Genomic DNA, 25,551 nt, shown 5'->3' on the forward strand with positions numbered 1-25,551 from the left:
CACACCCAGAAAAGTGCAACACAATACTTTCATTATTCTCTCCCTCAGGCCAGCTCTGTTGTCAGTCAGGACAATCGCTGTTTTGTTGGTCAGTTCCTACTGTCCGACCGGCCGCAGCCCAGAACCAGCCGTCTATTTATTCCTGAATTTACCATTTGTTTGGTAGCGATGTGCCCGTGAAGCGTGTGACCACTTTATATTGCTACCAATCGTGCACTGTATCAGTTCTGTTGAATGGTCGGAGTACGTGGCAGGAGACTCGTTTTCCCTGAGATACAGTATTTTGTTGGCAAGTGATTGTCTGTCACTGGGGACTGTAAGAGTGTAGTGACATGCCAGACGTGATTTGCTGAGATTGAAAAGCATTTGGAGTGGTGCAACTTTTGCAGCTTGAAAAGATGGGGATATTATAAACGAAAGGCTATCTTTCCTCCAGGTCATGTTCTTAAGGTGGTGGGTAACACCATGAAATGCTAGCAAGTAAACATGGATGTAAACAATGCAGGTTTCAAAGTTTAAAGAAAAAGTTGCATAGAAAACAGGAAGGAACATGTTCTTGTGAGTAACACTGGATATAAACAGAAACTCAGTTTGATGTCTAAGTTTCTGTAGATGGTGCTGTTATTTGTTCTGCATGGTGTTTTTTTCTATTCACAACTCTCTTCATTACCACCAAACCACTGTGGCTCCTTCTTAAAATAAAACCATGTGACTTCACACCACATCAGCTTTCATTCTGACATGACTCTGATATGAGTCTCTCATCTGACTGTCCTTACTGTGCTATGTAAGCACATTGACATCTATGGAGTCACAAAAGGATCTAAAATATCTTCAGCTTATAGTATGCTCAGAAACATTTCCCAGCTTGTACATCAGTTATCTGAGACTGTAGAAAAAGGTGGAACTATGTGTGAATGTGCACAGAAAGAGTTGAGATTTTAAAGTTTGTGAATGTGTTAAGAATATCTAACGCATATGTAAAAAAAAAAAAACAATTTCAACAGCTGGCTCACTGTTGACACACACTCAGTTTAGATACAAAGCAGGAAACTGTAATTGAACATGCAGTGAACACTGATGTACGTGTGTGACTCTGAATTTGACCCATTTTTGATGCCGTAGAGTTGCAGGTGCTAGACTTTACTCTGACGGTGTCGGGAATGTTGTGGATGTCAGTCTGAGGGAATTCCACACATGTCTTCCATTCAGAGCAACGCTTTGAAGTAACCCGCTTACCCATAAAGACCGTCAGTCCTGGACCCACAGCCTTGTGGCTCTGACTGGCTGCCTGCTGGATGATTGTTTAACAGTCCTAAGCTAGAAGAAATATGAGGAGGCTGTCTGCCTCACTCCATTTTCTGCCAGAGCTAATTATGAATCACTCACTTTCTTTAAATCAAAACAAATGTGTGGCCCATTAAAAAAGACAAGGGGTGTGTAATTATTACGTAATGTGCATCGGCTAACTTCATTTTAATGCTTACAAAACAATACATGCCTTCACGGTGTTATTGCCCCCAGCTGTGTTGGAAAGCTGAGAGAATAAGCCGGGCCATATCTCATGTCCCATACATCCTAATCATCTGCTGAACTGGCTGTGGACCTCAGCTCAGCTCTCTAGATTTACTGGTTACTTGTGTATCCATGAACTTTTGCACTGGCTCTGCTGCTGAACCCCATCTGTGTGTGTGATAGGATTCACACTGCCCCCCACCCCCCCTTTCCCCAACACTTTCTGCCCTCCCTGTATGTCTTCATGTAAAAGAGTGTGTGGTCCTTTCTTGTGTAAGATATTAAACACACACACACTCTCCCTCACCCTCCTTCTTATCTGTTCTCAGGACTCTGGGGGAGGCTTGGGCCCAGCTGAAGAAGAGCCTGGCAGACGAAGCTGAGGTTCACCTAAAGTTCTCCTCAAAGGTAATTCATCACGGCCCCCTACCCCTTTAATGAGCCACCTGCTTGATGCCCAAACCTAAAGTTATATTGATGCATATGTGCGGATGCAAACAGCGTATGTACCGTGTGTAGGTCGGGTCTACATGGTGCGAGGGCTGATGCGTACCATCCACTGCAGTTAGCTGGCAGTAGACAGTCTTCCCTGTTACACTGAATTCTTTGAATCTCAGATTTGTCCCTAGATAGAACTAGCAACGCCCAAGTACAGACTGACAGTGGTAGCACGTACCAGCTAACGTAGATAACTGGATAGCCAACCTCAAAGTTGGGGTTAGCGATTCTGGGTAAAGCGATCCAAATGAAATATTTCAAATTCAGCAATTATCTCCTCATGGTCTGCTAGCTAGTCCTGGCTCTTACAAAGTGAATTGGACCAAGCCACACAATACGAAGTAGTTAGGTAACGTTCAATGACTTGCCATTAAAGATATGCTGTTGTTGTGATGTTCGCTAAAGTAACGGGAGAGTAATGACTTTCACTCTAGCTTGCTAACTCACAACCTAGCTAACTTCAGTTACATTACTTGCTGTAATGTAACTAAAGTTGTGCTATATCATGGTATTTGTTTGGATTTGGGCTGGATTTCCTTTACCTTTCACTTTAGCTGACAGCTACAATAACGTAATGGTACTGCAACAGAGTAAAGTCATTTGTAACTACTCTTCATGAATGGTTCAAAGGCTACAACAGCTCGCTAGCTAGCTAATAATGTTTATTATCTGTCAGACTTTTGTAGACAATCTGTCACTCTTTAAAACAACAAATTTTGTCTTGGTTTTCTCCTCATACAAATGCAAATGCCCTTCAAACTACAAGAAGATTTGGAATATTATTGCTACTGTGCTAAATCAAATGCACATGTGTCAGAGTTTCACAAATCTAGGGTTACCATCTAGATATGTGTGTGGAGTGTGTGTTACATTGTGACCTATAATTAAAATTGCAGAAAAATCTCAAACTTACCTATACAAAATGTGACAATGTGTCATATTTGAAAAGGTTTTAGAGTACAGATCTGATTAGCAGTACACAGTGAACTGTACTGTTGTACAGTATGTGATTCCTTATTGACTGTGGGCTCTGCAGCCTACAGCATGTGACTCATGAGGCAAATGTAATTACATACAGTAAAGGGCTTCCTGATGGCTCTGTGGGCTGAAGCACATACATATGACACTTGGGCTTTGACTCTACATTCATCACCCGCCATGTTTTCAGTCTAGTCGTGACTTACTCTCAATGTGGAACACTGTAGGTTCGATCTCAGTCAAAGAACTACCACTGTCATCCGGGGGAATTGCTCTTAATTTTAGGGTTGTGAAGTGCTAGATGGGTTTGTCTTGTCTGAGTTACGAGAGGGAAGACGAAAGATAGGGCCCGGGATTACAGCTGGACTGGTGGAGGAAATGGAGGCGGTGATGTTATCCTCCAGAGATGCACAGATGTGCGGCACAGTTCCAGATTCTTGAAGGAGAAGGAAGGATTTGAGTGGAAATGAACTTTGAATGATGGTTTCCAACGTGACTGCAGGAGGGAGCTGCAGATCTCATTCATCACTGACGGCTGGGGCAGAACAACTGCATTACTTATTAGGATCAAATAACCAGTGACGGGCTTGCTACTCACAAGCTACTCATTTCAAAAATAATATTACCATGTCACATTGTTGGAGCAGTAAGTTTTCATACTGCGAATCATTTACCTTTAGAAATCTGGAAAAAGCTCAAAAGGAAGCTAAGCAGTGTTGGTACCTAATGTTCTGGTTGTTGTTTGGCTCCGAATATCAAACCATTTTTGTCTAAACTAGCTCCATGTGAGAGGGTGATGACATAAGACAGGGAATGGAGCTAATTATGTTTTTTGATAATTAAATCAGATGCATAGAGGGGGGGATTAAAGTGATTTCCCTTTTTGATTGATAACTTTATCGTTACTGAGATTTAAATAGTATCATTAGTTTCACGACTTGCTGCTGGGAAAAGAAGGCGTTTTACTTCTACACCACTTTATATGCATGAAGAGTTACTGTATCTGCATGTGGATTTATATTGTCATTCAGCGCTTTAAGCTGCCTGAGATTTGTTATTTTCACTTATCTGGAATCTGAAAGTAATCAAAAGTCGGGCATGCTTTTGGGCAGTGAACGCAGTACGTCACTACTGAGTGACAACAAGTTGAAATTCAGCTGTATGCTATACCCAAGAAGAAGAATACAATAGAACTGAGTGGATTAGTTTTCATTCTTTTCTATATTTTCCTGTTGCAAACTGTCCTCACATGACACCGTTCAACTGAATGTGATTGGCTGAGGGATTGAAATACAGCTCTGGCCTACTTTATCTCAGCGTCACTGTGAGCCTGTCAAGCTCATACTGACAGTGTTTTTTGCTACAAAATGTAAAACTTTGGTCCACATTTGCCAACTGCAGACTTCAGTCTTGAGGACACATAGCCCACAAGCCAATGAGAAGAGAGTAGACTGTCCAGTCTGCAGAGGGAAGCATGGATGTATTAAAAGAACTTGAACATTGGCTTGTTGCATGAGGTGATACTGCCGTGGTCACTGAAGTTACAGTAGCTAATGTTAGCATTTTAACATGAGCAGGATGAAAAAACAAGTGAGTGATGCCAAAAATAATATTTATATAAATAACTGTATATATCATATTATTTTTTCCATTTATTAGATCTATTTATTTAGTTATTTTTTTTATGTTATTCTGTGAATTTGATATTATTATAATCTATGTGTGTAGCAAGAAGGAACTACAAACCTTAATTTCGTTATACATAAATAGATAGATAAATAATAGATAAACACATTTACTGGACCCTTGATCCATAAGTGCTAACATAACTCGTCAGCATACCTTGTTGCATTGTTCTATTTCAGTGTGCAGAATTTGTAGTTTCTTCACACCTAGCAAACTAACTAACCACAAAAACTAATTTAGCTAGCTTTTAGATGACAGGTCCTGAACATAACAACTCTCTGGATGTTGTTAAACCTTCTTAATAAAGTTCTTGGGAGGAAAGTTCCCAGTCAAGGAGAACCTTTGTTTTTTACATTGGCTTGCAGGCCTGAGGTCCCCAGGAGGGAGGTCTCCAGTTATTAAACTTAAAAAACCTAAATTATCTTCTGCTGGTCTGTATTGAATCATTTGTTGTTTTTGGTTTGAGCAGCTCCAGAGTGAAGTGGAGAAGCCTTTTCTGACCTTCAGGGAGAACTTTAAGAAGGACATGAAGAGGTTCGACCATCACATCGCCGACCTACGGAAGCAGCTGGTTGGTCGCTATGCAGCGGTGGAGAAGGTATACACAAACACGTACAGATATAAGACAAAGCACAGCAGCTCTGATGTGACACAGCCCTGCTCTTCTACTTGGCAGCAGCAGAATTTCAGGAACAATCTTGCTGGTGATTAAAATTCCACATCTCTTCCATAAGTGGACGGCTGTTTCCCGTCCCTGGAATGTTTCCTGCTTTTTGTATATGTACAATGAAAAGCAGTCGGCTGAAGCCTGAAGGCAACTGCAAATCTGTCTCCTATCATCTGTCGTCTGAGCAGCTTTTGCTCAGAGGAGGGACTCTGATAAAGTCATCTGATGGACAATTGAGCATTCAAAAGTAGACAGTAAATAAGATACTGGCCATGTTGGCCGTCATAAGGCAGCTCTAACACTGGATGATGAATGAATACTGAGAGTGTGTGATGAATGGAAGCAGACTGTAGCATTATAATAGCTGCAAACTTTGTCACTTTTATTAGAATGAGGTTTTTTTCCAGAACATTACACATTTTTGTTTGCTGCCTGAAAATCCTTTAAGAAATGTAAAAGTAGTGCAATAGAAGGGGGTCGTGCTTCAGGATAAAAAGTTTTCTGTGCATGCTGCTGTGAGATCTGAGCCTGTCTCTGACTTCAGTCCCTTATCTCCGGCAGGCTCGTAAAGCTCTGGCCGACAGACAGAAAGAGCTGGAGTTGAAGACTCAGCAGCTGGAGATCAAACTCAGCAACAAGATTGAGGAAGACATCAAGAAGGCCCGCAGGAAATCTACACAAGCAGGTCAGAGCCAGGGGTCAAAGATCAAACCGTAGGGTCACTGTGGGGTCACGGTCTCACTCAGGTGTTTGTTGTTTAAGACAGGAGGGAGCACTGCCCAGCAAGCTCTCATGTGTCTGTGAGCGTAAAACATATGGTGCGACCAAAAATGAATGTTGAGTACTGATACGGATCAGTTTCATCTGAGCTGCTTGTAATTTCTATTATTATGTTTATCTTAAATTATCAAAGCTAGACAAAACATTTCTTTCAGGTGTTTTCCCAGATTCTTCTGTACAGTCACCTGAAAATAAGAATCATTGTGTTTTTATTACTTTAGAATGAGCAGTTTTTATCTACAGCGGGTCCTCTTCTACGGCTGCCATTGTAGATTCTCTGGTAAGGCAAGCAGTATTCAGTTGGTAGCAATATACAACCTCACCTATAGATGCCACCCTTTAAGGTTACATTGATTATTTACGCCCCACAATATGCAATTTAGTTGTTTTTTTTAACTGATGATGGCACTACACAAATGGGGTTTACTAAAATCATTGGGAATCAACCTCTGGGGACCAGGAATTTCATGGCAGTCTGGGTCAGACATTGTCAAGATATGTCCAAAGAGTCAGACAGACCATTGTTTGTGGCCTCTAAAGAAAATAGAGTTTTGGAGACAACAGCACTCTGTATAGCAGATATGTGGATCTGGATTTCATCATTCGACCTATAAAAGTCCCTCTCCACCAGATGTAGGATTCTCCCTTATCAGAGTTCATCTCAGGATGCTCAGCAGTGGTTTGTGTCAGTGCTGCGCTCAGTACAGCCACAAATCACCCACAGCAGAACTCATACAGTTTAATAAATGGTTAACATGCTGGACTTGATTCTTCCTCCTCCTCCAGTGTTTCTCTAGCACTTCATCGGAACGGTCACTTGAGATCGGCTGTGAACCGAGATGCTGTGTTTGTCTTTTTACATGAGTCATGAGCTTTATCAGCACTTCGAGCCAGACTGGGAGTTTTTTTTTTAATGGAGGGATGGGAGAGGAGGGACGAAGGGGAGTTCAGAAGCATTCTCCGCTTGACTAGTCTGAGTTCACACCAGACTGACAGAGAGGCGTGGGCGCGGACTAACTACACAGTCCTTGGAGGTGTGCATCCATGTGCATTAATAATCTGAATGCAGAAAATGTCCATCCCAGAAACTCATTTCATCTATGTATTGTGCTGTGTTTAAAGACTTCTTGAGTAATTGTAAATGAATGAGAGGGCTGTTAGTTAGTCTCAACGCAGCCTTACTTGCTCTGGTGGGACCAGTAGCTTGTGGTGGCTAATGTTAGCAGACTTTACCAGACATGGTTGTGTAACTAATAGTATTGAGTCAGTGTGCTGACTGTATGGCTCCTCTCTGCTAGTGCTACTGTCACAATACACTTTAGTATTTAGCATTATCTTGTAATGGTCACTTGTGGTCACAGTGGCTGCTGGTACATAGGCTCAGGGCTGGGAGATAGAGCCAATGTAAACAGGATTGGAATATGTCCTTAATAAGAATTAGAACATATTATTTACTATTGATAAGTTAGATTGTTTAACAATGTACTAATAACCAATCACATTACAGGAACAAAGCATCCTCTAACCTTTCACAGAGATTAAACAGATTGTTTTCAGAATGGACAGAAGAGTGCTAGGTACATATGCTATTCTTTGGCATCAAATGTCACATAAATAGATGCTCACTGATCACAACAACCTACAGCAGAGACAACTGTGATGGATAAACATGGTGACAAAATCTGTGGCGTGGCAATACTTACACAACTTAAAGGTTACTTAAAGCCTGACACAAGACAGACTGGTGTATGACAGGTTAAAACCAAAAACTTGTGCCAAAATCCTGTGCCAGCAGAGAGATACTACAGTAAGTTTATCACCTGAATCATCATCATTCAGTATGAAAGGTCAGAAAGACGTTCACGCGTCTAAAGATTTCAAAGATGCCTTGTGCTTATGTTTTTCTGGGCTGTGCTGCTGTAACTGTGAGCCAAACAGCTGATCTGCAGCGTAATATAGTCAGGCTTATGCATAGGAATATGGAAGTTCTGCGGTTAGTGCCAAAGAAAAAGGCTGTGAGATAAAGCAGTGAAAATATTCTAAATATAGCAGATATTGATTTTTTTTTTTAGGTGGGCCTTTCTTATATGGCTAAAATAAGTTTTTCTTCTGCCCCATGAGCATGAGCAGCAGCCGGGCTGGTTTTAATAGGTGTGCGACCTGAGGAAAGCGACTGGCTAAGAGTAAACAGATGTAGACTTTCCGCCGGAGTGTGATGTCATGACTCAACCAGGCACGACCACATGCTGTCACACACAAGTACGAATCCTCCATCCAAACCGGCTCTCTTCACACACTCACAGAGTCATCCCTCCTCCGTGCAGCTTATGCAACCAGGGAGAAAAACAGCAGCAGTTGTTGACGGTGCTCATGGCGTCTGGCTGCCAGTGATGATGACTGCAGTGTGAGGGAAGCAGAGAGGTGACTGATGCCAAAACAACTAAAGAACGGCATCTGTCTGCTCATAACAAAGACTCATTATCGCTTCACGCTCTCGCTGCGTTGGATTACACACAGCATTTGCTCATTTATGTCTCCATATAGCGGGGCTTTTCCAACGTCTTTAAATCAACTACCTGAGGCCATGATCACCCTTTTATGGAACTTATAACTTTTGGTTTTTATTTTGATAGACCAGAATGTATTGCTATTTAGTTGTAGGGCTGATCTGATGGCCTTATCTGTAGCATAAACAGCAGCTCTTGTGCATTTCTTTCCCATTTGCCTTCATTTTCTATTTATAGAAGCATATTCTGAGCTTACCTGCAGAGCCTGTTTACTGTAAACTGTGCTGCAGCAGCAAACAGTACAGCTTTATGATGTGCTAGAACATACAGTCCACATTAAGATACATTTAGACTCCTTTTAATCAGAATCAGTCAGTCAGTGTCCACATACAAGGAATATGACTCCAGTTTTAAGTTGCTCTCAGTGTACTCGGACACAGCTCTAAGAACAATTTACAGGAAAACAGCCAACCAAGTTAGCTGGTGAACATAGTGGAGCATTTAGCAGTTAAAGACAGATGTTGGAAACCGACTCAGAGCTAAGAGGAGTGAGAATATTGCACTTCTGGTTTAATGAACAACGTTTTGCTAACCGGTTTGCCATTCTCTGTAAACGCTGTGTTATCGGCTTAATACCACTGCGCCCCAAGGGTCCAACAAACAAGTTTAAGATGAAATAAAATGTGGAAAAGCTTGATGTTAAGGGGTTAAATATGTAGGTATTTTACAGTAAAAACAGCAAACTATGTAGGCTTGTAACCGTTCAGCCTGACACGTTTCAGTCAAACACCATTTTCAGTCGACACAGACGGTTTAGTAGCACTTGCTAAGGTTAGTTAGCTTGATGTTTTCTGTGAAGAGCAAAGAAATAAGCCGATATAAGAGTTATTTCTTAAGTCATCCATCTAATTCACACTTTATATTATATACTTTAATTATATTTGTGGCCTTTTGACAGTTGCTCTTTCTCACAGATGTAGCTAGGTCGCTAACTAGCTACATGAGAAGATGATGTTTTTCTTCTTAATCTTGCACATAAAGCTCTGATCAGTTGACTGTTTTTCCAACTGGGGCGCACACACACACACACACACACACATGCACACACACACACACACACACACACACACACACACACACACACACACAGGTATAATAAAGTGCCGCAGGAATGAATCCTAAAAGCTTTTGAGCACCTCCGGTATCCCTCGCCTTAAAGTAATTGGGTTTTAGTATGGGTTTTGGTTAGATACCTGAAATAATGTCTTCGGTAGAGATTTTCACGTTTTGTTCTGTGATGTAAAAGACGTCAGTAGGCTTTTATGTGTCTTAAAACAGGCGGTTGCTAACTAAGTAGCTAAAATGAGACTACAGAGGTTGTGGGTGACATTAAATGGCTGCACATCGAGACTCATCTACTCACTCGTCCGCCTTTACAGACCTCGTTGACGCTCACGCTCTTGCAGACTATTCTAACTCAAACTTTCCAACTTGTAGATTTTAATTACAAGATTAGAAAGTTTAGTGGTGATGGTATTCAAGTCATACAGCTGGTGTAGTTAGTTTATAGTCGTTTTATTGCTTTTTACTTCTGCTGATCACATTTAGGCTTCACAAATTATTAAAGCGGTGTTCATTTGTAAAGATTATGTTGCTGAAAAATCTAATCATAAACCTTTTCTGCGACATAGCTTGTTTACTGCAATAAACTTCAAAATCCAGAGAAAAATTCCTATTGGCTTTCTGTCAAAGGAACCAGGACGATGCTAACTTTTCGAGTTGGCCTTCAACACGTCATCCCTGCAGCACAGCCTAAATTAAATTTCTGAACAAATCAGAGTTGTGTGGGATGATTGAGAGGACGGGACCCAGGCTATAAACTTGCTCATTTACCATTAGACATGACTTGGCAGAAAATGACTTACCTGTGTGTACTGTTGGTGGCAGGGAACAGTGAAACCTGAGATCATAACAGTAACCTTTCTGTGGACCTGTTGGAACCCTCTTATTTAATGTTAATATAAAGTAGCAGGTATACCAGCAGACATTTACTGTAGAAGATGGAGAGTCATCTGCTGATGACCAGAATGATCAGCATCATTTCCTGATTTAATCTCACAGCTGATTACTGTTTGTTGTTGTCAGCAGGATGCAGGCTGTAGCATTAATGAAAGGACAGATTAGACCTTTCCCTTTATCACTGCTCACGGTATCATAATGAAATCCATTATCAGTCAGACTGTCTGCACTGTTGGGGATAATCATATCAGCTGAGTGAGCTGGAACAAATACTGTACATGTGTTGTGGTGACACAGCGGCTGTGTGTGTGTGTGTGTGTGTGTGTGTGTGTGTGTGTGTGTGTGTGTGTGTGTGTGTGTGTGAACAGTTGGGTAGTAGCATCACCTAGTGGACAAATTGTGGACTACACATTTTAATATACAGTATTATAGAGAAACAAAGTTAGAGAGACATTTTGGTCAGGTCTGTTGGAGTCCTGTATGTACATGTATTTCCACTTAATTTAAATCTGATTTCTTTATTCAGGAGACGATCTGATGCGCTGTGTGGACCTTTATAACCAGTCTCAGTCCAAATGGTTTGAGGAGATGGTCACCACAAGTCTGGTAAGGAATCATAATTTTGTGTGTCCAGACTTAGAGTTTAAATTACCAAAACTCTTAACACAAAATGCAAAGTACAAAAACTGTGTTACCTTTAATGGAAGGCACAGAGCATGACATGTATACTGTATAATGAAACTAAAATAAATTAGAAATATGAAAATAAAAAAGGGTAAAAGGCAAAAATTAAATGTAAAGTCACTTTAAAATAAAATATAACAGTTAGTGATACAATATACCTTATATTAACTACTATATATTAATTTTCAGTATATATTCCCAAAAGCAAAGCATCAGGGCCCCCTCTGAATTTTTACATTCATTTCAAAGACGAAGTCATTTCGTCTTTTCAACTTCTTTCATTTCAAAGAAGTCTGTTTCATGTCTAGACCCTGCAGTGCTGATTCTTACACAAGTCCCTGTTACACTGTAGAGCTGCTGCTGTTCCGGCTCAGTATAGACAGATTGAGGAGTAGAGGTTTCTCTGTGACTCATGCTTTACAAATTGCTCCTCTCCTCAGGAACTGGAGCGGCTGGAGCTGGAGCGGGTGGAGATGATCAGACAGCATCTGTGTCAGTACACCACCCTTCGGCACGAGACGGACATGTTCAACCAAAGTGTGAGTACAACCTCCGCTCACGGTTAAAACTAACAGCTGCTCTTTCTTGAGTGACAGAGGCTGTCACTCTGAGTGTCTGAAAAGCAATGCATATGTGGTTCATTTGAACACAACCCACGTCGCCATGTTGGACTGACAGCAATGTACTGCAGACATCTAGGGTCCTAAGAGGTCTAGTCAAAACAAATGTTAATAAAGAACTTTTATTTCTAAGTTTGCAAGAAGAAGTAAAAGTCAAGGAACATTTCTTTGACCAAGTACAGACCTTGGCCTAACTAAAAGTATAGCTAGGCATTAAGGTGAGACTTTATTGATCCCAGAGGAAAGAACAGGTTGTTAAAAGCAACCAAATTACCCTCACGGTACAATTTTAAATGTAATCAATCCCATCATTACTCCACCTACACCAGAAGAGGGAGCCACTCTACAAGCCCTCAGAGCAATGGAAACATTAGGTATCACCTGAGGCAAGCAAAGACATTTATTGTGACGCTTCAACTGACTGCTGTTCTCTCTCTGTCCAGACGATGGAGCCGGTGGACCAGCTCCTGCAGTGCGTGGACCCGGCCAAAGACAGAGAGCTGTGGGTGCGGGAGAACAAGACTGGAGAGATCAGGCCAGTGGACATAGAGATCTGATCTCAGTGCTGTCCGACCGCTCTGCATATGCACACTTTTACACTCAGACGCTGACTCAGAGGCTCCACGCCTGAGGACTGACTGGGAGATGAAATCTGTGCTGGGATCTTCACTCCCCCCCGATCCACTTGTGACTCACACAGACTGATCAGTCAGCACTCGCTGGCTCTTCACATCCCAACAGCAGCCTACTGAGGATGATTTCAGCATTTGGGGAGTTTTGTGTGAAGCCTAAGCGACGAATAAAGATGTCAGATAGTGACAGGTCGTAGTTTTCTGTTATGCAAGCTGTTGCCGAGCTGAGGTGGCACAGGAAGATGGAAGCTGTGAGTGTGAATTATGAAGCGAATGATCAAGAAGCACCAACTACGAACATTTCACACGTGTAAATGTTGAATAGCTTTATGTGATGCAGCAGTGTATTGCTGCTCTGTGTATGTGCTTTTGCTCTGTGAGGTAATTCTCTGACTCACCTGTGTGCTGATACACACGTGACTTCAGAACTTAAAGTTGTTGGCAAAAATGATGTAACAGATGCTGCTAAGCAAGATGCATTCTGACCTAAGAGTGTTATATTACAGTGTACCAGAAAGTATTTTAATACTAATATCCATCATCTGCAGCTATTGACGGTTTGCTGAACCCCACCCACATTTGTTACTGTTGCTACACTCTTCAAACAGTTTACAAAAACAACAAAAACAGCTTCTAATTTCTGGATTTTGTTGGCTTAATTGATGACTGTCGCTGGCAGACTTTATTGGCTGTAATTAGCTAGAGTACAATAATGCTAATGCTAAAAGTCTTAATGAACCAGTGTGTAAGGTTTAGTGGCATCTTGCAAAGTTGCAGATTGCACGTACTGAATACTGCTCGCCTTTTCAAGTGTATAGGGGAAACTGCAGGGGCAGTGAGACAGTGCAAAGGCCCTATCTAGAGCCAGTTTGGTTTGTCTGTTGTAGGCTACTGTAGAAACATGATAGTTCAGCATAGTAGAACAGGACCCACTCCCTCTGTAGATAAACAGTTCATTGTAAGGTAACAGAAACACTTCTTATTTTCATACACTGAAAACATACCTATAGATATTATATTCCATTTCTGCCAGTAGAGCCTGCTAAATGTTACACACTGGACCTTTACATATGCACATAATGACTACATACATTATGTTAAAAGAGGCTGAAGCTGACAGGTCTTGAAAAAAGACACCACCTTCCAAACTATTTAAATATCTCTCTTATTAGAGCCCCCAAAACACATGTCCAAACACATGTACACATGTACAAATCCAAAGCTTTACAAGCTACGGTTGCTAAGCTATGATTGTCACATATACTGTCCGGGGTCGGGGTCTAGCTGAAGATCAATTCCTGGGGACGTAAATCACAAATCTTCACATCTCTGAAAAATATCTGGAATCTAAAACTGGAGAACACTCACTTATTCCCGCCTGTGTTTTACTTCATTCCTAATAAGAATTAAAAATCAGCCAATTGCACTTTATACCCAAATGATTTTTAATAAATAAACTGTAAGTTGCTGTTCCTATGAAAGTTAAGAGAACTTAATTGTTACACATTGTATTACTGAAGTTGGGAGTGTTGTGGTGATGTTCACAGGGAGCCTGGTGTAAATATGTGGGATGTGTAATTTGCAATGAAAGGAAGCAGTTGAGTGAAGGATGTAAAATACAGTAAATAGTAGAATCTTACTCAGACATATGATATCAAGAAATTTGGTACTGATAATATATGATACGTGCAAAGTGTTTTATATGCAATAGAAATAACAGTCCTCTGAAATATTCTACAGTTTTGGAAATAAGTCAGTTGCTTCAGTTGGATTCAGCCTGCAGAAGCTAAATGTTGTACAAAACGCTCTTTTACCACCGTGTCTTGTCCAGGATTACTGCTTAGTATTACTTGACTATTGAAAGAAGAGGATTGAGATGCTTTTGTACATTAACAGCTAAAGGTTGGCAATTTTCATTAATAAAATGAAAATGTGTATCTTATGTCATAACATGTTCCTCTCTGGTTTGTTTTTTCTATGAACACAACATTTAAAAAAGCAGGGGAAAAACATGTACTAATGAAAAAAGTCTTTTATTTCCTAAAAAACACTTTCACATTCAACAATAAAATGGTTTGGCCAAGCCTTGTTACAGGTTCAGGCAGTGATAATAAAGATGTGGTTAAAAGTTCAGACAGAGATACACTTTATCAGATAGTTCACATAAAAGACATTGCATTTCTTATTGTTGACCTAAAATAACCCATGTATTTATGGCACTTTGTTGCATATCTTACTTGGTAACACTTTATAATAAAGGTTGGATTTAATACATTTATAAGCCATTAGTTACTGATGAACTAATCATTTTATATATTTATATATGTGAATTATTAGCTCATATGCAATATATTGTGACACAGCACAATGCTGAAAGTTTGACCAGTTAAAACTGGTTTGAACCAGCGGACTGTATTAATCTACAGGGTTTCACATATTCTGCTCACATGTAGGAAATACTGGCTACACACAGTATTCAGTACATGGAAATGTAGCTTATAGCTTTAAGTGTGTTAAATTGTGTTCGGAATATCACTGTTAGGAATCAACAAAAGCTAACTTGTTAACCCAGACTTCTGGGCTAACCTGCTAGCCTAGCCTTTTTGCCTAAAACATTTCCTTACATATTTGCTAGCCTCGTTGTTCTGCTGTACTAGCTAATAGAACATTTTAGTTAAAAGGAATATGATTTTTATTTTTTTTTTACCTCCACCAGCAGTTGCAAAACATTTAGCTAGCTAATAGTATACAGATGAGGTTTTATCTGATTTAGCTAGGTAGCATTTACTGCAGTTTTAGCTTCTCTGTTGTTAACTTAGTGAAGGTGAGGCCTAATTATATATATATATATAATATATATATATATATATATACACACATGTATTTATCAATAGAAAAAGTTTCATATGTTTGTCTTAGTTTATTTTTCACAGTGTGAACAGCGGGTTGCGGCACACGGTGCATTTAGCTATAAATGGTGAATACTTTAGGTAATGTCTGTAATGACTAACAGTAGATGAATGATTTGTTAATGATGTTCATAATTAACTGACGCCATACAAATGACTTCTAACTGGTCGTTGTAATAAAGTGTTACCTTAAGTGGGGTTTTAGAACACTTACAGTTTTCCATATTCAATCTGTTTTCTACATACAAATATTACATAATGAAGAGGATACAAAAGTGTTTTGGATTAAAGCTGCAGTGTGTTATTAAAGCTGTGATCTTACAGACTGCAGTCATAACAAAGAGAGGAAGGCACGAGTAAATTGAAGAAAAACTCAATGGAAATGTACAGTATACACAAACAGGTGACAGCGAATGGTTTGTTTATGACCTGAATGTGCTGTGAAACTGCAGGTTCAGCCTCTCTCATGTTTCAGACTTCATACTGTACCATGTTCTTCAGAAGACATCAGAGCCAGAATGATGTAGCACCTGGAGAGAGTCGCAGAAGGGGTTCCTAGTCAATCATGAGCTTCTTGAGGGAGTCGAGATACGCTGGGATGAGGGAGCTGACAGACTCGTTGTCATCGTTGAGGATCTTCTCCCCCCTGCCCTCTGAGCCCACAGAGCTGGGAGACCGGACCAGGCCAGGGTAGGGAGTGCTGTAACCCTGGTGGAACAATCAGATACAATGACTTGGAGGGTTAGCATTCAGTTCTAACTCTGAATAATAACAACTTTAGACCATAATTGTCACAACAAAGTCATGATCTTATATCAAGTCAGCCGCTGATGGTCTGGTGGATGGATGTTACTTACAGAGGAGTACCCCTTGCCGAAGCTGCCTCTGTTCTTGGTCCTGATCTTAGTGAGTGCTGACTCAGCGATGTCAGCACGCTCCTCAGCGTCGTCCAGCTCATGGACGGTCTTCCTGTACTTCGCCAGGTTCATGTTAGCTTGCTCCTCCTGCATCAACAACAGTGATCAGAACAGACAAGAATTTCACAGAGTACGTCCGATTTTGAGTAAGTAAGAGGGCGAGGTGACGTACAGCCTCCTCCACTTGTCTCTTGTAGGCCTTCATCTTGTTCTGCAGCCTCTCCACCAGCTCCTGCATCCTCTGCTGGTTCTTCTGGTCCTCCTCTGACTGAAACAGCAGCTCCTTCAGCCGGCGCTCGTTCTTCCGCAGCGTCTTCACCGTCTCAGCGTGCCGCTTCTGCTCCGAGTCCAGCTCCAGCTCCAGCTCCTTCACCTGCACACAGACACGCAACAGCGACTTCACCTCTGGTCCTTCAGCAAATGGTACTTAATGTGTGTTTACATTCATGAGGACACATTTATTTGTTTTTTTCAGGAGAACCGTCTCGAGTCATTCCACCTAGATATATGTTTCTTAAAGGAAGTGATCAAATCTACCAATAGGGTCAGAAGTTAAAGTGATACTATACCCAGTGATTTACAGGACCAGTATGTAGGATTTAGTGGCATCTAGGGGGAAAGGTACAACTGTTTGAATACAGCTCATCCTTCTAAGTGTATAGCAGAAACTAACATAACACCACATAACAGCAATAACTAGGTATAATGTATAATGTTAGAATAAAATCGCAGTATAGAAGGGGGTCACTAAGGGCCTACAGCTCATTTATCCCTCAAGGCCCCCTCACAGGTTAATCCGGCCCTGGACTATACTCTATTTTCTGTCCATTGCATGTTGACTGGTATATATTATATTTGTTTCCTCAAAAGAAATGACAACAATAGAGATGCTTGCTGCTTTACATGAAATCCCCTCAGAATGATCAAACATACTGTGAGGTGCTCTTACTACGGTGCTTACCTTCAGGTAATACATATTGAAGTAACTGTTTGGAAGTGTTCTGAAGTACACAGCTAAAATTCAGTACAGGAACAACTATTTTTTATATTTCATATCTTATATTTTATTTCTCTAGATTTTCATTTGTGGCCTAATAGTTGAAAACAAAAGGTCAAAGGGGTCAGCGGCATCATGAATATTATGTAGATGTAATATTTAGCTCTGAACCAAAGTGTTGACAAACCAGCTGGACTGACCGACTGACACCTTCGTGACTCCGTACCTTTCCCTCCAACTTCTGGATGATCTTCTTGCCTCCTTTCAGAGCCATCTGCTCGGCCTCGTCCAGCCTGCTGCTCATGTCTTTGATCTGAGCCTCCAGACCCTTCTTCACTCTCTCCAGGTGGAGCGTGTGCTCCTGCTCCAGACGCAGCTCCTCCCCCACTCGCGCCAACTGGAAGAGTTACGCCGTCCATTAAGAATACATTCTTTCAGATAACTGAACATGTGTTACACTTCGCTGTACTGTCTTTTACCTCACAGCTGGCCTTCTTGATCTTGTCTGTGGATCCCCTCAGCTCTACCTGCAGCTCCTCGTGCTCCTGCTGCAGAGTCTGGAGATCCACCTCCAGCTTCCTCCTCCCGCTCAGAGTTGACTGGAACTGTGCACACAAGAGGAAACATTGAGACAGTCATCAGCCAAGTTTGATTCGTTTGATTAGCTTGCTGTTTCTGCAGGACCCGGAAGCAAAGAGACTCTATCAGGGTTTCTGCAGGTTTCAACAAGTTCAATTAAAGACTTTTTTAAGACCAGTATGAATGTAATTTAGGACCTATTTTACATCCATACTGGCAAAAAAAAGTCAAAGGGTATAAAGGAAAATCAGTATTGATCAATATACAATTTTCCCGAAAACACATTTAAAAGAGACACTGAAAAACGTTCTAGCAGTAATGTTAACTTCATTAATCCAATCAGTTGTTAAGACCTGTCAAAGTCATATTTTAGACATTTTAATTTAGATGACTGGATTTTAGACTTTTTAAGACCCTGTGGACACCCTGCATTATGTATCACCTGGTTGTTAAGGTCGCCGTATTTCTCGTTGGCCTCCTGCAGCTCAGTCTCCAGGGCCTTACGGGCCCTCTCTGCGCTCTCCAGGGCCACACGAGTCTCCTCCCCCTCGCTGACCAGCAGGGCGCAGCGTCGCTCCAGGGCCGCCTGCTCCTCCCTGCGCTCCTCGTGGCTCCGTACCTCCTCCTCCAACTGAGCCTGCAGGTCCTGGGACAGGGGACAGTAACTCTGTAAGTAAGTCTCTGAGGAAACCAGACCACTGTAAAATAATACTGCATCTTATCACCAGACCTTGATCTGCTGCTGCATCTTCTTGCTGTTCTTGCTGAGCTCTGCATTGTTCTTGGTGAGCAGGTCCACCTGCAGCTCCAGATCGTTGATGTCGGCCTCCAGTTTCTTCTTCAGCTTCAGTCCCTCTGCTCTGCCCTTCACCTCCACATCCAGACTGGCCTGCAGGGACTCCAGCGCCCTCTGGTGGCTTTTTCTGAGGAGAGGAGGAGAGGGTTGGATTGTAACAAAGACGTATAACAAAGTGCATGTTTAATTGCTGCAGAGACAGTACAGCAGGGTTTAATGACACAGGCCTTACCTCTGAAGATAATGTACTATTACTGTGTGGAAGGAATATAGGGAGATAAAGGACAGGATGAAAAACAATGAGAGTTAGAGAATTACAGAGCATTAGTGCTGAGGGGAATAGAAATAGTTTATTTATAGAGCACTTTCCAAGAAGGACACACAAAATGTTTCCAAAGTTAGTTAAATAAGTCAATGACAGGGCGTGAGCAGCAGTAAAACAGACACATGCAGTAAAAAGCAGTGAACAATTATACCATTAAAATTATATTATAGAAACAGATACAAATAAAGAAAAATAAAACGTAAATACAAAAATAAGCTACATAAAAGGCCATCTCAGAAACAGAGAAAGAAACAGTATTCACTCTTAAGCAGTGCCATTCTGGTTTTAAAGCAATAGTTAGTTTTGGGAAATATATTTATTTGTTTTCTTGCTGAGAGTTAGATGAGAAAATCGATACCACTCATATCTGTCCATTAAGTATAAGGTTACAGCCAGCAGCCAGTTAGCTTAGCTTAGCTTAGAGACTGGAAACAGGGAAACGGCAAACAGAACAAAATCTGATTGAGCTTTAGAAGTGATTTTTCTTCCAGGCTTGCTGTTTTGCGCTGGTTCTGTCTTTATGCTAAGCTAAGACAATCGGCTACTTGCTGTAGATTCATATTGAATGGAAAAATAAGAGAGTGGTGTCAATTTTCTCATCTAACTGTAGGCAAGAAAACAAATGAACTTGTTCCCCAAAACGATGAACTATTCCTTCAAGACAAGTCTTGTAAGCGAGGCAGTTTTAGCTGACCTCATGCTAAATGGAAGGCTGTTTCGGAGCCAAAACAGCAAACGCTTGATCACCCTTAATGTTTTAACTTGGACTCAATACTGCGCAGCTAATAGACTGGAGGCTGTTAGGACAATAAGGGGTTAGAAGTTTAGTTATAGACTCTGGTGCCAGACCATGCGAGGCCTTGGATGTGATTAATGGCTACTTAAAATGAATTCTAAAAGTGAGTGGGAGCCAGTGCAGTGAAGAATGAGGTGGTATTTTCTTTGGTCTGTCGGCTACATGCTGTACTGTTTGGGGCTGTTCCATAGCTCGACTGTTGGGACATAAACAAGGCTGATATTCCTCAGTTTAAAAAAACAAGGTCGTTTTCTGTATATGCAGCACCAAACTAAAGCCACAGTCAAAAAGATCACCCGATTTTTAGTATTTTAGGGCCGATGAGCAGGATATCGGTCTTGCTAAAATTCCATCTGAATTGCAACCAAAGCAGCAATGCAGTGAGGTTGGTCTGAGTCAGTATGACTGAATATGGTCTGTGTAGCATTGGAGGGAGATGTGGTGGTGGATGATATGTCTTAGGGCCGAGGACAATGAAGGATTGAGAGGAAGCTGAGGTACCTGGCGGCTTCTGTCTCTTCCTCCTTCTCCTGAAGTCTGCGCTCCAGGTCTCCTTTAGCCTGAGACAACTCCAGCTGCAGCCTCAGCACCTTGGTCTCCTCAGCCTGGAAGGAAGGAAGACAGAAAGAAAGAAAAATGTTATAAAAATGAAGAACAAATAGTAACTAACACACTACGCTCTGAATATCACAGCTAACACTCATTTACTGAAGCTATGTACCTCCAAAGCTGCCTCGGACTCTTCCAGTGAGGCCTGCAATTCTTCTTTCTCCATCTCAATCTTCTTCTTTCCTTTTTGGAGCTCATGGACACTTTTACCTCCATCTGAGAGCTGGTCTGTAAGGTCAGCTACCTCCTCTGTCAGACAGAAAAGCCACACACAAATCTAGTCAACACCTCTGTAGGAATTGAAGAAATTTCATGAAAAAATAATATTCCTCTTGCTAGAACGCTAGAATCATCAGCACCCTCAGATGTACACTCTCATACCCTGGTAGGCCTTGTTCTCCCTGCGTACAGCCTCCAGCTGCTCCAGAGACTCTTCGTGTGCCGTCTTGAGTTTGAAGAGCTCGCTGGCGTGTTGCCTGCTCTCCTTCTGGCAGCCCTCCACCTCGGCCACCAGCTCCTCGCACTTCTGTTTCCAGTCTCCGAGCTGCTTCTCCAGGATCCGCTGCTTCTTATCCAGAGCCTGACCGCAGCTGCTGGCCTGCGACGGGGAACATATGCTCAAAGATAACAACAGAGAAGTTCATGGCACTGCAACTGCAACTCACTAAACATGTCTCCAGCTCTACCTTCTCCAGGTCCATGCAGAGGTCCTCCACCTCTCCCTGCAACCTCTGTTTGGTTTTCTCCAGTGAAGAACATTTGGCTTGGGTGGCCTCCACAGCCTCCTCCGCCTCCTGGAGCCTGGTTGCCAGCTTCTTCCTGTGACACACACATTAGTTGAGCCTACTGAGATACATTCAAAGTGTCAAATGTGAGCGTGGACTGCCAGCATCAACACAACGCACTTGGTGTCCTCCAGCTCGTCGGCGTGCTGGATGGTGTCGGACTCATGTCTGCTCCTCCAGTGCGTCACCTCGCTGTTGAGTTTGGAGACGAGGCGCTGCAGCTCCTGCTTGCTCTCCTGCTCCTCCTCCAGCTGCTCCTTCAGCACCTCGCACTCCTGCCGCGCCGAGCTCAGGCTGCTGCTGACCGCCTGCTTACACTGGCAGCCGCACCAGAGAGGAACATGTCAGTATGGGACATTGAGCAGGAGGCTTGCACTTATTTGCACACTGGATATTTCATTTTTTAGACCTCTATTCGAAACACAAACACACTGACCTTGACCTCCTCATCCAGTTGTTTCTTCAGTTCTTCCACTTGGGATTGGAGCAGGGTCTTGGCGCGGCTCAGCTGGCTGGCTCTGCTCTCAGCCTCCTCCATCTGCCGACCCACGTCTGCATTATCAGCTGATAGGACACACAAGAGCACCGATTATCCACTATCCAGTGTACAATAGCATACAGTATGGGGTTAACCACCGTGCTTATGCCAGGTTCTGCAGCCATACACGAAAAAAAAGTTTGCCTTGTCATTGTAATGATCTCTTTGGTTCCTACAGCAGATGTGGATTACAGTGACTCATCTGCCAGTTAATTATGATCATATAAATAGGAAATAAGCAGACTTTCTTGTCATTGGAAACAAGGTAAAAGTCATGTTATTCTGTTCCACTGCTTTTATATGTGAATGTCAATTTACCCGTCGTGAGCAGCACTACTCAGCCAGTGAAAACAGATGTTTAATGTCTTCTGTGTTCTGTAAGAGCTCTTTCAGGTTTCTGAAAATAGCTGAAGTGACACCACTGAAAAGCCTGTATTATAAGCTAGGCACATCGAGTTTGAAAGACATTGGAAATAAAAAGACACTATTGGGTTGCATTATGGGAAGTGTATAGAATAAAAGCCTCTTCTGCAAAGTATTCTTTTATAGGGGCCCTGTGGAGTTTTATTGTAAGGAAACAAAGGTTATGTATATATTCACATGATAGGGGTCTTACAAAAGTGCTGAATGCATTTTCTTCCACATAAAACACTTTTTTTTCATATTTTTTTAATATCATAAATAATGCATTCTTTTTCACTTCAATCGATGTATCTCAATAGACTAATTGGAGGAAACGGGGTCTAAGCGGACGTTTGTTTATTTATTTATTTAGTTATTATGTAAGTTCTACCTTTCTCTATAATCTCCAAGACATTTTTGATTTTATTTAGAGGTCATAGAATGTGGGGTTACTATTTGGGACAAACAGTATATACACTCAGTTGCTTTAGAAGGGACCAGTGCAATCTAATTCAATCCAATTCCACTGTCATGCAACAAAGTCTACCTAACTATAATGTTCAGTTTTTGTTGAAACGCTCAGGTGTTAATTCAATTATATGTTTTAGTGCTAAGGTCAGAGTTAGTGATGGCATTGCACTGCATTACATTATATTGTGTAATGTTTCTTATACTTTGTCCCCCTCTTGTATGTGAAAACATTAGAAATACCTCTCAGTGTGATGCAGTTAAGGAGTCTGATCACAGAAAAAGACTTGACATATCAGACTGCAGCTCAAAATTCTCAATCTTTACTGTATGTGATGCTAGGATATTCCACAGCGTCTTCTGCGGCCATACATAAGATAACTTTAATTCTTGCTTTTTTAATCACAAGTATTTATCGAGAATATTTTTGAAGATTTGAAATTGAAGGCCAATAAAAAATGCAAAATATGGCAAAACCCTGGCTCAGACACTGAAGAAGCAGCATGTGAATGTGTTAGATGATTAGGACCTTTACGTTTACTGCCTCAGAACATGAAGAGAAATGAACCTCTAACAGGTGCACAGTACCTGTGAGTCTGTTCTTGGCCACGCTGAGCTCAGTCAGGGCCCTCTGCAGGTCGTCTCCTCTCCTGTTGGCTTCTGACAGCTGCTCCTCCAGCTTCTTCATCTGGCTTTCAGAGGACGTCTGCAGCACAAACACACACCAGCGCACATTACAGTATGTTACACTCACAAGTCACATAAGCCTAAAGTTACTGTCTTGTTAAGCAGGCCAGTGTAAACCTCAGTACGTGTGACCATCCGACCTTGGCTTTCTGCAGATTGTCCAGAGAAGCGGCCAGCTCGTCCACCTCCATCCTCAGGTTCTGCTTCTCCTTCTCCAGTTTGGCCCTGACCCGCTGCAGAGCCTCGCACTGCTCGCTCAGCTCCGCCATGGCATCGCTGTGCCGTTTCCTCAGAGACACAGCCAGAGCCTCTGACTGGACGGAGGACTCCTCCAGGTCTCGCCTCAGACGCTGCATCTCAGCCTCTCGCTTCTTGTTCACCTCCATCTGTCAATCACACACAGGCTGTAAATTTGTTGTACAGTGCGGTGGTGGCAAGCTTGTATCCTCCTCGAGCTACAACTTATGTTTTAAGGCATATACAGGATCATTTGCTCTGCGTTGTTCAGATGTGTGGAGTAAACATGCATTCTCAGATTTGAGTGACACTCTGGACAACTGAATGAGAAAATCCTGAATAATAAATTCAGCAGAAAAGAACATTGCTAGTGTCACAACTGTTAAAAAACAAGATGGTGGTAATGCACTGTCCTATTCCCTCACACACTCAGAGTGGACAAATCTGTCTCTAGATATTATTTATATGGAATGGTCCATGGTAATCGAGGCGCCAGTCTTGAGCATCTCTACATTTCTATTTTGAAATGATATGAATTATGTTTATTTGTTTTCTTGCTGAGAGTTATCTGATAACTGTGTGTTAAATATGCAGCTGGAGCCAGGAGACAGTTAGCCTAGCATAAAGATTGGAAAGAAGGGGCGAACAGCTAGCCTAGCTCTGTTCAAAGACTCACTATAGGGGGATATCTGCCTGACTGGCCCAGAAAAGTGCCCGGCTAGCACGCAAATTCACAAATCTCACAACTGCGATGGCATTAGTGGCTCTGCCTCTGATTGGCTAGTACTCATTGCCTTCATTGGTTGGGTTGGTTAGGTTCTCCTTAGATCTCTCGCCGCCTACCAATCGTCCGGGGATTTATAAATGCAAAGTAGTTGCTTAAACATGAAGAATGGTTGCTAAAAGACCTACACGCCTTACCTTAAACAGTGCTTTCCCCCCATTCTCCTCTTTAGTGAAATATAGTGAATCACTTTGTAACACGGAGAGAGCTTTTAAAGACATTGAAAATGGATGTCCCTAGCAACGATATATGACAGTGCTTACAAGCAAACATATCACCGCCCCAAAGACTTTGGATTGGATCTGAAACGCAGGGTTTTTATAGCTCTCTGATTGTTTCCACCCAGTTCTAGCCAAAGCTGAGAGAAAGTCCTCAGTCTCTATTGAGCAAAGGGTTTACAGTCTGACCTGTCAGTCTAGGTTTAGGCATGAGGGGTGATATCGGTTATAGTAAGGGTAAGAATATGAGGGTTAAGCCAATCAGAGGCAGGGTAGGTGCGGGGCATGTCTTTCCATGCATTTCCTTCCAGCATGGAACTTCCTGCAAAAGCCCAACTTCATGATTCTTTCCCTTTGCACAGGTTAAACAAACAAGATAGAACATGTTAATTAGAGGCGCTGGGAGGTGGGTGTTGTTTCCAGACTAGCTGTTCTCCCTTTTAAATCCTTATGTTAAGCCTAGAGTTGTATCCCTCTTTTCATCTAACGTTTGCAAGGAAGTGTACTGTACAGCATATAATCCATATCTAGTGCAGCTGCAACAAATGTAAAGATACAAAGTGTGTGTGTATGTCTGTTAGAATGTACAGTACCAGCCACTCAGAATTGCCACCCGGATATCTCCATTCATTCCAATCAGATACGCAAGGGTGTGTCACCGCCTGCAAATCTATGTGGCTGGGTCTTTATATGGTTTACCTGTGAGGCGGTGACCCCTCCTGCTTCCTCCAGTCGGTCAGTGAGATCATCCAGTTCTCTGGTTAGATCTGCTCTCTGCTTCTCAACCTGCCAAAAGCAGAGCAGTTCAAGAATTGTATTAAACAACAACTTTATACTCAATGATTCAATATTACACCAGGCTAAACGATAAGACTATCTGTCATGGTACAGTGTGTGGACTGATCCTATCTGCAGTCA

At 41.9% G+C, this 25,551-nt stretch overlaps 2 protein-coding genes across 5 annotated transcripts in view; one reads left to right on the plus strand and one right to left on the minus strand.

Annotated features, from left to right (window-relative positions):
* gas7b (growth arrest-specific 7b) overlaps positions 1-14,536 on the plus strand; it is a 60,823-nt gene extending 46,287 nt beyond the window's left edge. For both annotated transcript variants that reach the window (XM_051416602.1, XM_051416603.1), the window contains exons 9-14: positions 1,845-1,923; positions 5,147-5,275; positions 5,906-6,029; positions 11,177-11,256; positions 11,775-11,873; positions 12,398-14,536. In XM_051416602.1, coding sequence (XP_051272562.1) covers positions 1,845-1,923; positions 5,147-5,275; positions 5,906-6,029; positions 11,177-11,256; positions 11,775-11,873; positions 12,398-12,511 — 625 coding nt within the window. In that variant the 3' untranslated portion in view covers positions 12,512-14,536. The remainder of the gene's footprint in view (positions 1-1,844; positions 1,924-5,146; positions 5,276-5,905; positions 6,030-11,176; positions 11,257-11,774; positions 11,874-12,397) is intronic.
* Positions 14,537-14,600: 64 nt separating this feature from the next.
* The window catches only part of LOC127372793 (putative uncharacterized protein MYH16), a 56,876-nt gene continuing 45,925 nt past the window's right edge, over positions 14,601-25,551 (minus strand). For all 3 annotated transcript variants that reach the window (XM_051416600.1, XM_051416599.1, XM_051416598.1), the window contains exons 8-23: positions 25,333-25,419; positions 23,535-23,780; positions 23,296-23,413; positions 21,736-21,863; positions 21,420-21,616; positions 21,201-21,333; positions 20,896-21,112; positions 20,627-20,763; positions 20,407-20,510; positions 18,719-18,911; positions 18,431-18,634; positions 17,889-18,014; positions 17,636-17,806; positions 16,585-16,785; positions 16,353-16,499; positions 14,601-16,203 (exon numbers count right to left, since the gene is read on the minus strand). In XM_051416600.1, coding sequence (XP_051272560.1) covers positions 16,051-16,203; positions 16,353-16,499; positions 16,585-16,785; positions 17,636-17,806; positions 17,889-18,014; positions 18,431-18,634; positions 18,719-18,911; positions 20,407-20,510; positions 20,627-20,763; positions 20,896-21,112; positions 21,201-21,333; positions 21,420-21,616; positions 21,736-21,863; positions 23,296-23,413; positions 23,535-23,780; positions 25,333-25,419 — 2,562 coding nt within the window. In that variant the 3' untranslated portion in view covers positions 14,601-16,050. The remainder of the gene's footprint in view (positions 16,204-16,352; positions 16,500-16,584; positions 16,786-17,635; positions 17,807-17,888; positions 18,015-18,430; positions 18,635-18,718; positions 18,912-20,406; positions 20,511-20,626; positions 20,764-20,895; positions 21,113-21,200; positions 21,334-21,419; positions 21,617-21,735; positions 21,864-23,295; positions 23,414-23,534; positions 23,781-25,332; positions 25,420-25,551) is intronic.

Source organism: Dicentrarchus labrax, unplaced genomic scaffold (genome assembly GCF_905237075.1).
Source record: "Dicentrarchus labrax unplaced genomic scaffold, dlabrax2021, whole genome shotgun sequence".
In the NCBI taxonomy this organism is placed as follows: domain Eukaryota; kingdom Metazoa; phylum Chordata; class Actinopteri; family Moronidae; genus Dicentrarchus; species Dicentrarchus labrax.